The following is a 17,228-nucleotide window of genomic DNA, read 5'->3' as shown; positions in this document are numbered from 1 at the left end:
AGTGAATTGCGTTGTGACTGACTATCTTGTGATGCTCTAGTATGATCCCACTTTTTGTCCTTTGAGGGTTCTAGTTCTTGCAAGAATTTCTTCTGGGCTCACCACCCTTTCTAAAAGCAAGGGTATCATAAAGTTTTTGGTGTAGCGGTAGATCTCATCCAGCGAATGAATGTAGTTCTGGAGAACCTCATTTTGGTGTGGAAGACCAAATAAATATATCATATAAATCAACACATTTGGCTCCTCAAGAGCTTTGCAGCGGTTCAACAATTCTTTGATCTCCTTTAAATAGATATCACGGCTCTTCTTCCCCATCTCCAACTTAAAAAACTTCGGAAAGTTGTCTATCTTGTTAATAGAAACAAAAGCCGTCTTGAAGACAAGCTGAAAATCAGCCCATGTCATCGTCTTTACACAGAGATAGTGTAACATGTAGCGGAATTATGCCTAGATGTAGAATCCTGTCACACAGAAAGTCTCACACTGCCTTCTTTATCCTGTGTTTCGTGAGTTTTTAGCAATCCACTTGATCACTTCACACTTTAAGAGATGAGAGAGAGAGCGAGAGAGTTTTGTACACCTTATTGGGTCCCAAATTACCCACTGAAGGGCGCCCTCCTATTGCTAGGAGTATTTGCTTTATTACTTTGAAGAGAATGACTGACTTGGGACTGTAGATAAGACAAACGCAAGATCTTCAGAAGACGAAGATTCAGGCTGACTGTACACTGCTGTAGAAGCACCAATGATGTCCAATCTCAAGGCCAACGCACTCTTCCAAGGGGCTGTAGGAAGGCTGCAAACTGTGGCTGAGAGATGGGCTGAATTGGGACTGTTCTAGGCTGTGAATATGCAAGATGAATGAATGAGTATGCTACGTTTACCTTCACCCGGGAGGATGGAGCAAATGATGAAGTATGTGAATGCTGAAATCTGTTGTAGGGCTGAGAAACGCAAGAGGCTGAAGCGCTTCTTCCTTGGGCTGATGATGGTGATGCGTTTTCTGCTGCTGAATGCCTTTATGCTTCAAGCGACGATGACCCAATGGCTGAATGCTGAATCGATGATGGCTGAATGCTGAGATGATGCAAAACGATTGCTATTTATATGAAGTGGGTGGTTGGTCGGCTGGTTATAGAGCTGGCCGACTGCATTAAATGCTACACGACTTGGTAAAGTATTATATGCTGAATAATATCCTAATAATACTGAATAATGGTGATAATAATGCTAATAATATGCTAATAATGCCGAATAATGGTGGAATAAAGTTCTAAGGCTTCTGCAATGGTTCACATGCACATGAAATGAATGCTATGCGAATGCAGACCATGAACTGTTGCAAACCCTAAGACTTCTACTGACTCTACATGCATGAATGATTCTGTTCAAGTGGGTTAAGGGACTTGACTGACTTGACTGACACTCTAAGGCTGAGGAATGACCTACGTAGCTCATGCCTGACACGTATTCCGGACTAGGGATTACAATGGTGCCACGGCATACAACAATATCATATCCTAAAGGGTCCTACTGCTGTACAATGATGCACTAATGATGAGCCATCTTGTCACCATGCACTAAAGTGCAGAGTGCATGTGACATCTTTGTCTAGCCAAACTGATTCGTGGGTACCTCGATCTCAAAACTTCATGTAGAACTGACGGAGTCTTCAATCGGAACCATACCTCCAACGATGAAGAAGGAGCTGCTCAGGCTTAATGACTTCTGCTTTGTCAACCACGTCTGGCTGTTGTTCAAACTTCATCTGAAACATGAAAAACTTCTGGTCCAACATATGGTTTTAGCCAAGAAACATGGAAAACATCATGCATCGTCCAGCTGTTAGGCAACTTCAACTTCATGGAGACATCACTTAGCTTCTTAACTATAGGAAAAGGTCCAAAACTACGGAAAGAAAGCTTGGGACAACGCTTGTCCACTTGTTTCAATCTCTGTTTCATTATACACAAATAGACCCAATCTCCTTCCTTGAAGTGGACATCTCATCTAGACTTGTTTGTCTCTCTGTGAATTGAATAATGGCGAGGCTCAGACTTGAGGGCCAAACTGTATTGAGTACCAAACTTTGCGGAATTGACAGATTGACCTTTCATGCTAGCAAAGTCTTTTCTAGAGATTTTGAGAATCGTAGACCCCTGAATGCTTTGGATGCTGGTCTATCTACTAAGAATATCTGCAAGTGGGTTATGCTGACTAGGGATGTACTTGATCATTACTCCAAACTGGTGGTAGGGCTGACCCTGTTTGGTGTGCCGATCACTCCACTGGGAACTTGGCATCGTCTGGAGCCTTTGAAGTGTTTCGTGCTCTATTTTGCCTGTGAAAACTCGTCCATAAAGAACATGCTTCCAATACGAGTGTTGTGATCACTGATTGCTTTTCTAGCTTGTCCTTGAAAGTCTTGGAAAGATGATAGGGAAACTTGTTAGGAGGTTTTGTCCCAGGAACCAAATTGATATGATGATCCTCAGGACGAGAAGGTGGGAGACTGGGCGGGAGATTGTCCCAAAGCAGAATATCTTGATGTTGAGAAAGGGGATATGCGAACTGAGGGATTGAAGAAGAAGATGAGACAGATGTTATCGATGAGATACAAGCTGTCTGAGTGTACGAATATAAATCAATGCTCCTTCCACTTCCTTGTGGATAGCTCATCGGGCGTGGAGATGAGAAATCATAGGAATGCCAAGAATGCTCCTATCCCCACGAATCGTTAGAGGCTCAGGAAAACCTTTACAGAGAATAAAAGTGTCTTGCCCCCAATTGCGAATGGGTTTGTACTGGCAAAACCACTGGATTCCTAAGATCATGTCACACCGCAAAAGAGGAGAGACAATGAAATCTCGTTGGAATGAGGCCTTTTGAATTTGAAAAGGAAATTGTTGTGTCTTCTGAGAAATGTGGGTGCAGAGACCAGGTGTAAACCTGTCCACGTCTAAATGATAGGGCACTAAGGTACAGTTCATGTTGGTAGCCAATTGGGGAGAGATGGTGTCCTCAAAACTGCCCATGTCAAAAAGGACTACAAATTGGCTGTCCTTGGCCTTGGATGAGGCTTTTCTGTGTGGCTGCAACCTCACCCTCCTACTTAGCATCAAGCCCTTGAGAGGGCATGGGATGCATAGAAGGTAAGAGCTGAACCACTTTGGTGGTAGCAGGCGGTGATAGAGGAGCGGGAGACATTGTGACAACTATGGCCGAAGGCTCTTTGGAGGCTTGCTCCGCTTGTCATTTATGACAATACTTCTTACCATGCCCAATGGTATGATAGTAGAAACATCGGTTTTCTGACTGGCACTTTCTTTGGTCCTGTGGAGGAAGATATCCTCCAGTGATGCCTGCTTTAGCCTCTTCCTCAGGGGTTTTCTTAGGCTTGGGTTCTTTATGCGCTGAACTAGAGCTAGAACAGTTGTCAGTCTTAGTGTCTTTAAAAGACGAAGCATCCTTTCCTAGCTGGGGTTTGATACTAGATTGTTTTTGTTTTGGCTTAGCTCAGTTCATCTTCATTTCTTCATTTTGAGCGAGAGTCAAAGCCTGGTCATATGTGCTAGGTTCAAAGTTGCGAACTGTGAAACGAATATTAGGATCCAATCCATGAATGAATTGATTAATCTTGGTCCTCTTAGATAATCCTAACTGCTGTGCTAAAGTGATAATCCTAACTGCTGTGCTAAAGTGATAACCTTACCGGAAAACTAAAGCACGGGTGATTTGTTTTGTTTGAGTCCTCATATGCCAGGTTGCTCAAATACTGGGGAAGAAAGTCTTTAGGTCATGGACGAAGGTATCCCAGTGAAAAGTTATGACACCTGTGGTCTTTAGGTCATGGACGAACGTATCCCAGTGAAAAGTTATGACACCTGTGGTCTGGTCCGTATGTAAACTAGACCAATGCTGCCGCCAAGTGACTGCCTCACCTGTGAGGTGGGGAGCCGCTATGTGGACTTTATCTTGAGGATTTGTTAGCTTTGCTAAAGGAAAATATGCATTAAACTAATGAATAAATTGATTGACAGCTAAATGATCACACTAACCATCATACTTACTAAAATTTGGCTGAGTCTAGATGACGGTCGTTGATGTCGCGGGAGTTTGGCCGGTAGCATCTATGGGCGGAGAAACTGAAGAGAGAGTGTGTTGAAGTTGTAGATGCATGGCCTCCCTTTCTTGCTTGTGTTAGAGTATCATTGGCTCTTGATCGAGCTCTTGTTGGTGCTCCCGAGCTGCGAGGTCAGTCTGACGCCGGTCTTCTTCAAGCGTGCGTTGAGCTTCCTCATAGTCCCGTCTGTCTGCTTTTTCTTGTTGCTTTCTTGCTTTTGCTTTAGCTTTTTCTTCCCGTCGTCCGGCCTCATCCTCTCGTCTTTGTTGTTCCATCTGAAAAAAAAGGGAGATGAAGTCGGGCGTAGTTGGTGGAGTGGGTTTTGTTGCCGTAGCCTCCAAGAATTGGAGATGCTACATGAGAAGTTGATTTTGTGCTCTGAGTGGAGCTCTGGTATCTGTTGTTGGTGGAAGAGCATGGTCTCCTTCGAGGGAGACATCTTCCTGTTGATGTGTACTCTCCTCTGTAGACATTTTATTGAAGTTGGCGGTCGTGCCGGAGCGAAGTTTGACCATCCAAGGATGCTCTTACGCTAGGATGTGGTGTGTGTGGACAAGTTGAATCTGATACCAATGTAACATGCAACGGAATTATGCGTAGATGTAGAATTCTGTCTCACAAAGTCTCACATCGCCTTCTTTATCCTGAGTTTCGTGAGTCTTTAGCAATCCACTTTATCACTTCACACTCTAAGAGATGAGGGAGGGAGAGAGAGAGAGAGCTTTATACACCTTATTGGGTCCCAAATTACCCACTGAAGTGCCCCCTCCTATTGCTAGAAGTATTTGCTTTATTACTTTGTAGAGAATGACTGACTTGGGACTGTAGATAAGCCAAACGCAAGACCTTCGGAAGACAAAGAGTCGGGCTGACTGTACACTGCTGTAGAAGCACCAATGATGTCCAATCTCAAGGCCAATGCACTCTTCCAAGGGGCTGTAGGAAGGCTGCAAACTGTGGCTGAGAGATGGGCCGAATTGGGACTGTTCTAGGCTGTGAATATGCAAGATGAATGAATGAATATGCTGCATTTACCTTCACCCGGGAGGATGGAGCAAACGATGAAGTATGTGAATGCTGAAATCTGCTGCAGGGCTGAGAAAGGCAAGAGGCTGAAGCGCTTCTTCCTTGGGCTGATGACGATGATGCGTTTTTTGCTACTGAATGCCTTTATACTTCAAGGGACGATGATCCAATGGCTGAATGCTGAGATGATGCAAAACGATTGCTATTTATATGAAGTGGGTGGTTGGTCGGCTGGTTATAGAGCTGGCCGACTGTGCATTAAATGCCACACGACTTGGTAAAGTGTTATATGCTGAATAATCTGCTAATAATGGTGCATATGAAATGAATGCTATGCAAATGCAGACCATGAACTGATACAAACCGTAAGGTCTCTACTAACTCTACATGCAGGAATGATTCTCTTCAAGTGGGTTAAGGGACTTGATTGCCTTGACTGACACTCAAGGCTGAGGAATGACCTACGTAGCTCGTGCTTGACATATCCCGGACAGGGGATAACAATGGGGCCACGGCATATGACAATATCATATCCTAAAGGGTCCTACCGCTGTACAATGATGCACTAATGATGAGGCATCTTGTCACCATGTACTACAGTTCAGAGTGCATATTACAGATAGGGAAATGCTTTATGCTGAAACATAATTTGTATCTCATTGACATGCTGATATGTTTATCCATACAGTTTAAGAAAAGGATTCCACTTCCCTAACCGGCTATCTATGTGAAGCTGCTCACACTCTTTCCACCCTAACGAGAAGGGATCTAGGTGGAAAGAAACTTGTGTGGGAGTTTACTTGTGCAGCTTGGGAGTGTAACTCCTGTAATTGTATCTATACATCAAGAATTGTGTAGTACAAAGAACTCACAAGAAGTGAAGGTGATGCAGGGGGATAAGGATTAGGCGATGGCTGTCTGAGAGGTAGAGGAGGTTGCATCTAGCCCACATACTGAGAGTATGGTTGTGAATATTGAGACAAAGCAGGGAAAAAGCTAGGATCAATGCCAATGGGTAGCATAGAGGCCGGCTGTCTCACATACTGAGGTAATACCTGTGTGTGTTGGGGCTGATTCAACAGGTTGCCAGCATGTTACTGATGCGCAACAAGATGAGTTGAAGATTCGGCCATAGCTTGGTGTTGTTGAGGTTGAACAAATGGCACTTCATGCGTATGCATAGGCAGAGAGGAAGAATTTATTTTTTCCGCCATGAGTGTAGTCCAAAAAGCACGTGTAAACGATTTATGAAAAGCTGTAAACGATGAAGTTTTTTTTGGAGCAAAAGCGTGTTGAGTATGCATGGGTATTGATCGTCTGTTGCTTAAGGTGATTAAGTCCAGCTGGAAGGAGAAAAAGCGCCATCTAGGATGGTCAACCACAGCCCATCCCTCACATGTGAGAAAGCGCTCTGAATCAGCTAGAAATTGTTCAAAAAAGCATGCGACCAAATTCAGTCCATACAGATGCTATTTATGAACCCCCCCCCTACCCCCCCCCCCCCCCCCCCCAGGCCCAAAAAAAAAAAGAAAACCAACAACAACAACAAAATAAAGCTTTACTGATTATCACACACGACGTGCTTTTTTAAATTAGAAAAAGTGGGCTCTCCTGTGGTGTACCCGTCTACAGCCCCACATGTGGGCACCTAGCATGGCCATGGGCGTGACCCAAGCATGCATGCTACACACAATTCCCAAGGCTGTCTGCGACCAGAACCAGGGCATGCTACAGTGAGCTTCTTCCCTACAAACACTTCAATATACAGGCGTGATATGGGTACATAACCCCCATGGTTGACCTTAGGCACTACGAAACCTGGCTGCTGTCCCCCTCCATCTGATGATCAAACAGTTGACCTTTAGCATAGTAACCATCCCTTCATCACCTGTCATGTGCCCTCCATGAGGTCGCATAGCAGACACACTGACAGACATACCAAATCGACTCTCTATGACCACCCATAGGGCGACTACAGCACAGTTTGATGGCACAAAATCTGATCCTACAGGAGTCGCACATTGTGCAAATCTCCGTACTAAGAGACCTCAATGAAACTGAGCAAACACACGGAAAAAGCACCAACCTTACATGCACTTTCCTCTGCTTTTACATGGATATGCAGCGGAACAAAGACTGCTCTAAGCACATCCAACCATGCCATCTTGCCCACTCATATCTGGCTCCTCTCTGTCTTCCGCACTCGGTGTACCATACTACAGGACCTTGAAAGATCAGAAAAGCAGCCACTAGACAGAAGATCTTGGTGATGGATTTTTCTGCTCTGCTCCTTTCGGAGTGTTCCCAGCTCAATATCAACAAGGTCTGGCTCTGATACCAATGTAAGACCCCTCTCTGGTAAACACGTGCGATTAAGCATAACATGGGTACATAAAGACATTGGCATCTAGCTCACCGCCCAACCATAGCGCCATTCAGGCTCACTCCCGAGCATGGAGATTAGTAGCATGAGAGACATGGCTCCACGTGCAAAGCCGTGGCATCCCATACCACCAGGTTAGTAGCATTAGAGACATGGCTCCACGTGCAAAGCTATGGCGTCCGATACCATTAGAACACACCCCTTGGATGTAAGCATAGAGTAGTCTCACGGGCCTTGCGTCGAGGTTTGAGGAGCGCTCCCACAAACTGACTCCAAAAGTCACCTATATAGGCCTGCTAGAAAGCAGGAGCCATAAATAGCCCATGCCTCATAAATATCTCTTAACCTCCCCATAAGATGCCCACACCAAATGGTGCTCTCATGAACGCAAAGAGACATTGGCTAGCATAGAATCTCTTGCGTTTAAAGGTGGAGCACGGAAGAAAAGGATTCGTACAACAAAGTAAGTAACAAAACTTTCATTATGCACTCAGTGATTTAAACAAAATAGTCATGATTTGTGTTCTGCCACAGGAATTTTTTGCAAGAGGTGTGTGGTTCTAATGAAGAGGGATGGAAGGATTTGGTCAAAGCCATTTTGAATACCAAGGATATTCTCTGAATTATTATTGACCCTCATCATCCTAAAATACGCCAAGCTGTTGTCAGCAATGTAGTGAGCGAGAATACCACCTCCATCGATTCTTCATTAATTCAACATGCTTGTGATGCAGCTGGAATCAGCATGAAAGGGTACCAAGCAATCCGTCAGGTTGTAAAAGATGCATTTCTAAGACAAGGAATCACTAGCACTTTATTTCCTACACTCAAGGTGATTCACAATGTCAAGCGTATCAATAATGATGATGTGCAGCGAGCTATAGGACAGTTTTATCATGTTAAGGGCAACTAACATTAGACACAGGGTCGAGCAGAAAGACCCAGTCTTTGGTTAACCTAACTATAAACCTAACTATAGTTAGTAATGTTAATCGTGCTAGAGCCTTGGGTTGTAACATGGAGTAGTTGGCAAGGTTGGGCCGCTGCATTTTGTTGCAGGAGATAGATGACACTCGTGTTGTTGCGTTTTTCTAGTTGGCCCAAGGCCTTTCTTTTGGATTTTTGGCATTGGCTTTTGGAGAGCTTTCGGCCTTGGAAGCTTACTCTCCCTTTGGCTACTTGCTTAGTGGAGCCTTGCGTGGGCAAGTGTTTATCCATTGCAGGCCACCCACCTTTAAAAGGAGAATAATATATTATATTACGTGTCAGGGTTCAAACATTTCGACAATGACTCGCAGAATAGTTGAAAACGGCCTTTTCTATTCCTTGTCTATTTGATTTCACTCACTTTAAAAGGAGAAAATATATTATATTACACGTCAGGGTTCAAACACTTCGACAACGGCTTGCAGAATAGTTGAAAATGGCCTTTTCTATTCCTTGTCTATTTGGTTTCACTAACTTTATAAGCTTGGATATGTTTTCAATCTTATAAAAATGTATATTGTTATATTATAATACTAAATGGAAGCACTTTGGATATCAAAATCTCCAAAATTGGCTAGGTAAAACTACTTAAGTTAGGCCATATGTCAAAACAAGATTGACTATACATGTGGAAGGGTCAGATGAAATTTTTGTTCTGAATGACTCTCAATCAAGCCCCATAACCTGAACTTAAGAAATGGATGAGCTGTCAAACCGAATGTAATTTCTTCAAGGTTCTTATACCTCAGGTCCATTCAAATCAATGTGCTTGATGGTTTTTATTCCACAAGTATATAATGTAACTTTTTCTAGTATGTAGCAAATTTTAGCTATTCATTTGCGTGCCATACCTTTTCTTTTCATTACAAAAAGAAGATGCTAGGGCCCGCCTAGGGGGAGGAGCACAAAACTGTACGTGATAGATTAAAAAAAGCGTTTTATTTACTAGCACGTAAAGTCATTTGCTAACATAAGTTTCACTTTTGCCAGGAATCTATTATTGAACAAGTAGATGTGCTGAATCCAACGGTAAGTGTTGACTGCTCTTTTTCTTCCTTGACAGCAAGAGAGAGAGAGAGAGAGAGAGAGAGAGAGAAACAAGTTCTATTAACGTCTACAGAAGTCCAAAGGATCTATGAGACCAAAAGTGTTACAATGTGTCCATGAAGTGACAGAACCATTGGAAAAACATAATGAAAAATCCAACTAGAGCGGAAAGAAAAAAAACATATTGAAAAATCCAACTAGCGCTGAAAGAAAACAACAGCCATGAAAGTGCCATGATAACAATACTACAATGATACAAATTTACAATGTGAGGGGATCAAAGTGGTCCTCGACATCTATGATTGTTAGAGAGAATGACAAGAAAACTTATTTGTCTAACATAAGACCACAAGGGCTATGAGACAATGGTAGTTCATCAATCAACATTCAACATACATCTTCTGGATGTGCAAAAAAAAAAAGGACGAAATGAACATGAAATAAACTATGAAAGTACTGAGCTAGTGGGGGGGGGTGATGGATGGAGCACTACCACTAGAGGCTCAATATGCAACCTATATGCCCAGGGTATACAAGAATTCAATGCAGATCTGTCTAGCTCCAACCAGTACCATTATGGGGGTGTAATATGTGATACATAGGTGATGGCGAGGCAAAATACCTCGGAACATGATCTCCGGGTGAGTGTAAGTGAGCTAGCCGCTCCTGGATATGGTGCTGATGTTGAGTCCGTAGCTATGTGATCTCCCTCTGATGTAGTCTGGGAGTCTGGTAGCCGGGTGCTCTCGATCTCCGTTTGGCTCGGAGGTCCGCAACGCGCTGAAGTGTAACCCCTCCTGTGTCACGATAGGCACTGAGATAGATCTCTGGAAGAAATCAGTGAGTTGGAGCTGTTGCCCACCTCTCCCTGTGGTATGAGTCCGTAGCAGTGTCTCTCTGTGGCGCACTATCTCTAGCAAGAACTGGCCAAATCTGCGGCGCTGGTCTCCGGACTCCATGATCTGGCGGAGTGAGGGATGTCATCTTAAAATGGTGGTGTATCTCTCTCTAATGACACTATATGCTGTGCATCTGCATACATAATGTTCCTTACTCTTAACCTCCTCCTGGCATAGTTTGCAGATCCTCTCTGCTCTGGGGATCCGTGCTGCCCTACCTGCCTCAATCTCAAGCTGGTGTGATGACACTTTGAGGTGGCCAATCACCACTCGGGCACTGTGAGGCATGTACACATCCATGTATCCAGGTCTCTGTATGAATCCATCCATTGAGATACGCATAAACTGATCTCTGTAGTATAGCATCTTCGGCTGTAGAGGTTGACTGGGTGTAATCCAAGTCTCTTGAGTGTATCGCTGCCATAAATCCTGCTGAAGGACTCTGTTCCTCTCACTGTGAGAGAGCTGGATGTGTGGTGCATGTATTATCATACTGGAAAGGTGGGAGGTGATCTATGTCAAGACCATGCTGAGTGAGCCGCTGTATCATCTGTGAATACCATGTTCTCCTATCTCCACTCTGTGCGAGCTACCTGGACGCCTTAAAAGCTCTATGTGAGAGTCGATCTGATGGCATATCTCTGATCCTCTGGATGAAGCAGATTGTCTGGAAGAGGGCCTCTACTAGCATAGGAGGTGCAACAAACTCCGTCCGGACAATGTCATGTGGGACGGAGGGTTTGCTGCGGATCATCCGTGAGAGCATGAGAATCTGAGGCCTCTCTATCTGAGACCATGTGGAGGTGGCGAGCCGAGGTGCCCATACTGCTGCAGCATACACAAAGCAAGGGTGACTAGTGTGTCAAACAACCACCCCTTCGTGCGGGGCTCCTGGAATTGTTCCTGGTGACACTGTCTCTCTAGCATGGCCAGAGCTGCATACCCTCGTGTGAGTCTATCCCTGGCTGCCTGTGCCATAGTAAATCTTCTTGGCGGAGTCGTAAATGTAATCCCCAGGTACACATATGCTAGTGTGAAGATGGCCTGTCGTCGAACCGGCCCTGAGGTGTGGAAAATCATGGCCGTGGTTTTCCCAAGGTTCACTGTAAGCCCCCTCTGTGTGCAGAAGTCATCGAGTGCATGGAGATGGTGCTGTAGTCCCATCTGCGACTCAGAGACCAGAATAATATCATCTGCATATAGCATAATGTGGACTGTGGTACCTGAGATGTCTACCTCGTCCCCACCACTGTGACCAATGAAGTTAGCCACCTCATCGATGAAAAGCCCAAATAGTGTAGGAGAGAGTGGGCATCCTTAATTCACACCTATGGTGCTAGCAATAACATCAGATAGCCCCCCGGGGCATCGTATGCGCCCGAAGACCTGCTCATATAAAGCATAGATGCCCCAAACCATCTCTGATGGGATCCCCAATGACTTTAGGCGTTGGAAGAGTCTCTCTCGTGGCACCGTGTCAAATGCTTTGCGGAAATCCACAAAGCAGCAATATAATCTCTTCTCCCGTGCCCTAGCCTGGTCAGTCAGACATCTCAGAGTGAATATATGGTCAATAGTGGAGAAAGCTTCTTGGAATCCAGCCTGCCTTGGTGCTCGTAGTCCCTCCTTCTCTGCATATGAGCTCACATCTGCCTCGAGCATTGCGCCATAAAGTTTGGCCAATGTATGACCAATCATGATAGTCTTGTAGTTGCTGGGGTCTAGCATGTCTCGATGGTGTGCATAGTCCACTCAGCTGGTAGGCCCTCCACTAGTGCCCCCACCTATTAAAGAGGTGAGCAACAAAGGGTCCCAGTGTGTCAGCTGCACAAATAAGATGCTCACTTTGTATACCTGTGTGGTCAGCCGATCTCCCATGCTGTAACCGGGGATAGCTCTCTCTACCATCGAGGCAGTAAAGAAAGTAGAGGTGGTAGGGCGGGATTCTTGTGGCTGTGGTATGGGCGGCTGCTGAGGGATATGGTAGAGGCTCTTTGCATGTGTGCCATGTGTGATCCTCAATTGGGATACGAGGGTGAGGCTCTCATCCTGCACCATGCAGTGGCCGCATCTCTGCTCATGAGTAGGTGGTATATATCCCAGTACTGTGCCTCCTCATATGCACGCCTCTTACGGCGTGTGAGGATCCCTCATCTATCGGCTCGCCTGTCTCTGTGTAATGGTCCCCAGTGCTCTCTGGGCACGGAGGTGTCTATATAGCTCTTTGCACTCATCATTATACCACCGATTCCGGGGCATGCTCCCAAATCTATTTGTGTGTGCAATGTGTATGATGGGGGAAGCTGCGGGTGGCGGCCGTATGTAGTAGAGATGACAGCTGGGTGGTGAGTGTGTCTAGAGGTGACAGGGATCCATCTAGAATAGCCCGTCATAGACATGATGCTCATATATGTCTGCCAAGTCATGGGTGAAGTAGAAAGTTGTATGCGATGCCTGTGTGGGCTGTGTGGGTGCTGGTGTGGAGCTCGCCAGTGACAGTAAGAGGTACGTGTGATCTGTACCAATAGGATAGGGGGGGATGGTGAAAGATGTCACTGCCTGTGTGGCCTCCATGGACCCCATGATGTAGTCCACTGTGCTCCCCCCCCCCCCCCCCCCCCGCGATCGTGGAAAGCATGTCAGTGCTCCTGAATCCTGCCACTGTCTCATCCCGTTATAAATAACGAGATGGTGTCGCGCTCCCAGCTCAAGTAAGTGATGACCATATCTGGTGTTATCCGGCCCATGTCCTCTGACACCCTGCAAGCTCCCGTGTCCTCCACCTCTAGTGTGTGCATCACCTCGGGGTGCTCGAAATCATAAATGTCGCACTGTCGGCTCTGTGTCCATGCATTGAAGTGCCCCATAAGGAGGACTTCCCCCAGGTTGGAGTAGTGTATGATCTGATCTGAAAGGGCTGCATATGGTGACTCTCCCAATGGCCCTGTGTCCTCCTCCTCGCCTCTACTCTCGTCCTCTGCTGTCATGGCATATCTCGATCCTCTAGGAGAGAAGTAGCATAGAGCAATGTATAACACCCTGTCTGCTGAAAGCTGCAGTCTAATCCACATGTATCTAGCCTCCTGGTCACGTGCTACCACCTGTAGGCGCTCCTGTAGCTCTCGCTTGAAGAGTACCGCTATACCTCTAGATCCTCTCAATGTGCTCTGCTGTGTGGTCCCCCTGTATGTAAACTCCCACTGATAGCCCTCTACTTTGGGTAGCCCCCTCTCTGGGCTCTGGTGCGTCTCTGTAAGTAGTATGATGTCCCGTCCCTCCATGACCTCCTCCAGTGTCCAAAGTGCTCCATTGCAGTTCCAAACTGCTATGTGTATCTGTGAATCTGGATCCTCCATAGCCGATGTCCCATAGGCCGCTTGGCGCTAATCGGTGGGCAGAGCGGCGAACAGAGGGGGGGGGGTGGTGGGCAAAGAAAGCGAGAGAGGGGGGGCAGGCACAAGCATCGTGAGAGGAGGAGGGGAGGGGGGCCTGAATCGAAAGAAAAAAAGGAAGAGGGGGGTGGGGGGGTGGGGCTAGAAACGTAGGGAGGGAAGGGCAGCTGTGCGACTGAGGGAAGAGGGGGGCGGGCTGAGGCGTGCACAAGGAGGGGGGGGGGATCAGAGCTCTTCACAACCGTGGATCTTAAATCTTCTTCGGCTTTCTGCTCCCTCTCCTTGTTTGGAACTTCAACTGATCGTTTTTCCCTATCATCTTTGTTACTCCTCTGTAATCCAAATCAATCTCTGACAAACTGATGGCATCATCATGGAAAGCATACATTTGCACTTGCCTGCCTGCTGTTTGAGCATTAAAGTTCCCTAGTAAGAGTATGTTCCCTTGAGAACTCTGCAATGTCAACAAAGAGAGGTGCATATGAGGACTCTCCACTTTTGTCTCCTCACTGCATGCAAACCTCAAATTTTTTGGTGGGAAGTAGCATATTGCAATATGTATAACTCTCATGCTAGGCCCTGCGAGTCGCATCGAGATAAATCGTGCTTCCCGATTCTATCTTAACACTTTGAGCATCTGTCGCATATTGTGCTTTAAAAGGCATGCCACCCCCCTGAACCGTGCACGCCTCTAGTGGTGCGTGGTTGTTTCCTGAAGGTTGCTTCCCATACATATCCTGTGACATTAGGTAGCCCTCTTTTAGGGCTTTGGTCAGTTTCTATATAAAAGACTACATCTCTATCTGTGTATGTCTTTTAATCCCCCCTATGTCTGACCAAAGAGTTCCATTATACTTCCAAACTGCCATTTCCAAGGCATCTTTGGTCTCATAGGCCCTGCACCATCATGTGGGCGTCTCAGTCTGTTTGTGATGATCACCCAGCCATTACGGTATATTGCCCACTTGCTTGGTTTCCTAGCTTCCATGACATAGGCCATGTCATTTTGTCTGTGGTCCACCTATAATGGTGTGAGGTGGTTTCCTAGATATATTTTGGTGCCCCAAAGGGAAACCCTCTTTTTAGGATTCCAGTCTTGGCTCCCTGGTCTCCAAAACGTAAGATGAGGGGTTGTTCGATTTCATGGCTGGGCTGTGGCTCCCTCTTTCTAACTACCCGCTAGGCTGGTCTCCCTGGTCTTCACAAAATGTAAGATGAGGGGTTGTTCGATTTCATGGCTGGGCCGTGGCTCCATCTTTCTAACCACCTGCTAGGCATCAACAAATAGAGTCCTATGATCCCCGCGATCCCATCAGCTTTGGGTGTAGGGCCTTTCGGAAATCCTGTCACCCTTTCTATTTCCAGTTTATCTTCCTCTAGTGTGGCATTCATCATTGCATTTTGAGACGCTACGGGGCTGATTTTTGCTACTTCACAACTTGTATCCATTTAGAGGTTGCTGCAATATCTTGCTGGAGATCCTTTTTGGTCTCCTCCATTGCCACTTTCAGCTGTTCAAGCTGAGAGAGAGAGAGAGAGAGAGAGGAGAGAGAGAGAGAGAGAGAGCAGGCTGTTGAAGGCTTTTGCTAATGTTGTATATCATCTTTTGGTCCAAGAGAAGAGATGGCTTGTAGAAAAAAGCTAATAAAGTATGGAATGTTAAGAAAATGGCCTCTTGGTGGAAGCGCATCCTATTTTGTGGTTGGCATTCCTAGCTTCCTTTTCAAGGCAAAGTGTTTATTTGGCGAGTCATGGTTGGGGCTTGCCTTTGGTCACTGCCCTTCGGCGTCGGAGACTTTCGAATCTTCTGCCAGACTTGTCCAGAATCTAGACAGCACAGGTTTATTTCTTGCCCGGTGGCTTGCTAGTTATGGGAGTTCATCTCTTCAGTGTGGCAAATGGTGGCTGGACACACTTTGTCAACTAGGCAATGGGTATTTGGTCATGATCAGCCTGGGGGGAACAATCAGCAACATGAGGTCTTCTTTGTTTTCTTCGATGGTTGGGTCTTTGGCATAATTGGCTCATGCGAAATGCTTTCATCTTTGATTCAGAATCAGGGGTGAAAGGTCATGCCAGCATGTTCGTGGTCTATTGCTTTGGCAAGTTTCTTCTTTGATCAATGCACATGTTATCACCAGGGCACAAGCTGACCCCTAGTTTTCATGCTCTTCGTATGGTGGGCATGCCTCATGTGGCCTTTTTAGTGTGTGCGGTCTGACGGCCTCTATGTACATGTTTGTATAGCTGGTCATGCGACCTTTGCTTTGTATTACATTTTCGTAATCTGATCAACCAACCATTACAAAAAAATAAGAAGAGAGTTGTATTAATGTTTGCAAAAGGCCAAAATGACCTATGAGACCAAAATGTCACATCATATCCATGGAATACATCATCATGGAACTGAAAGTAAAAATATCCATAAAAAAACAAAGAGCCTCAAGCTCTTGCATCAGCCAAGAATATATATCTCACATAGGGCTCTGCAACATGCTACAAATGTAGTAAGGCTGAGCCGGCGGGACAAAGTCTTGCAGTGGTGGGAAATGATGGCTCTGATCCTCCTGAGGTGACATGAGTGTGGGCATTATGTCGGGGGTGTTGGGCTCTGTATAGCTTGGTGTCTCTATCTAAGAGAGAGAGAGAGAGAGAGAGAGAGAGAGAGAGAGAGAGAGAGAGAGAGAGAGAGAGCACGTGTATTTTGTTACAGAGCTGTCAAAAACTACTTCAATTGCTGGTGTTAGATGGTCATTTATTGGTTCGAACACAAACGGTGCATGATTCTGAATCAACTCCTGCGCTGCTTCAAGACATCATTTCACAGAAGTCCAAGCAAAGGAAATATGTGTATAGACGACACTATTATGCCAACCCAACTAGGAGTGCACTGTTGTAGTGAGAGTTCGCATGTGAGTTTCTTGTAAATCAGAAATCAGCAATGGTCCTTCACTTGTTCTGTTTTGGTGGCAAATAAACTTTTTGGGTGAAGTTGTTATGTTATAGAACATGTATGCTTATCATGGCTAAGCTTGTAGAACAATATATTGGAGTATGTTATCGACATGAGTAAGCACCTATTTCATTAGTTTTGTGCAGTTGTATGATTTTAGAGTAATCTATCAATGGCATCAAATCTGTGTTGTGTAGGATCGTTTTTAGCGTGTGGACTGTGACTAGGTTGCAAGCACACAGTCATAGAGATGTGGGCATTTTGGCATTGTGTCACATGTTGTATTCCCTAGTTTGTGCTCATATGTAACATTGAAACTCTTGTGATTTTGAATGGGGTGGGTTCTCTCCATACCATGGTTTATTAAAATTGGATGTGGGCATTCTGGGAATTTTCTTTTGGATGCTTCTCTCCTCCC

General features: G+C 45.5%; 1 protein-coding gene across 6 annotated transcripts in view; it reads left to right on the top strand.

The window, feature by feature from the left end:
* LOC147606854 (uncharacterized) overlaps nucleotides 1-16,945 on the top strand; it is a 63,741-nt gene extending 46,796 nt beyond the window's left edge. For 2 of the 6 annotated variants that reach the window (XM_086791315.1, XM_086791311.1), the window contains 2 exons: nucleotides 9,510-9,548; nucleotides 16,605-16,945. In XM_086791315.1, coding sequence (XP_086647441.1) covers nucleotides 9,510-9,548; nucleotides 16,605-16,784 — 219 coding nt within the window. In that variant the 3' untranslated portion in view covers nucleotides 16,785-16,945. Of the gene's footprint in view, nucleotides 1-9,509; nucleotides 9,549-16,570 lie in introns of all 6 variants that reach the window. The other 4 variants (XM_086791314.1, XM_086791310.1, XM_086791316.1 and 1 more) reach the window with 2 other exon arrangements.
* Nucleotides 16,946-17,228: the final 283 nt, after the last annotated feature.

The sequence above is a fragment of the Cibotium barometz genome, chromosome 56 (assembly GCF_041138505.1).
Source record: "Cibotium barometz isolate CiBa-2024 chromosome 56, ASM4113850v1, whole genome shotgun sequence".
In the NCBI taxonomy this organism is placed as follows: domain Eukaryota; kingdom Viridiplantae; phylum Streptophyta; class Polypodiopsida; order Cyatheales; family Cibotiaceae; genus Cibotium; species Cibotium barometz.
The sequence above is the reverse complement of the archived record's forward strand: the minus strand, read 5'-3'. Positions and strand labels throughout refer to the sequence as shown.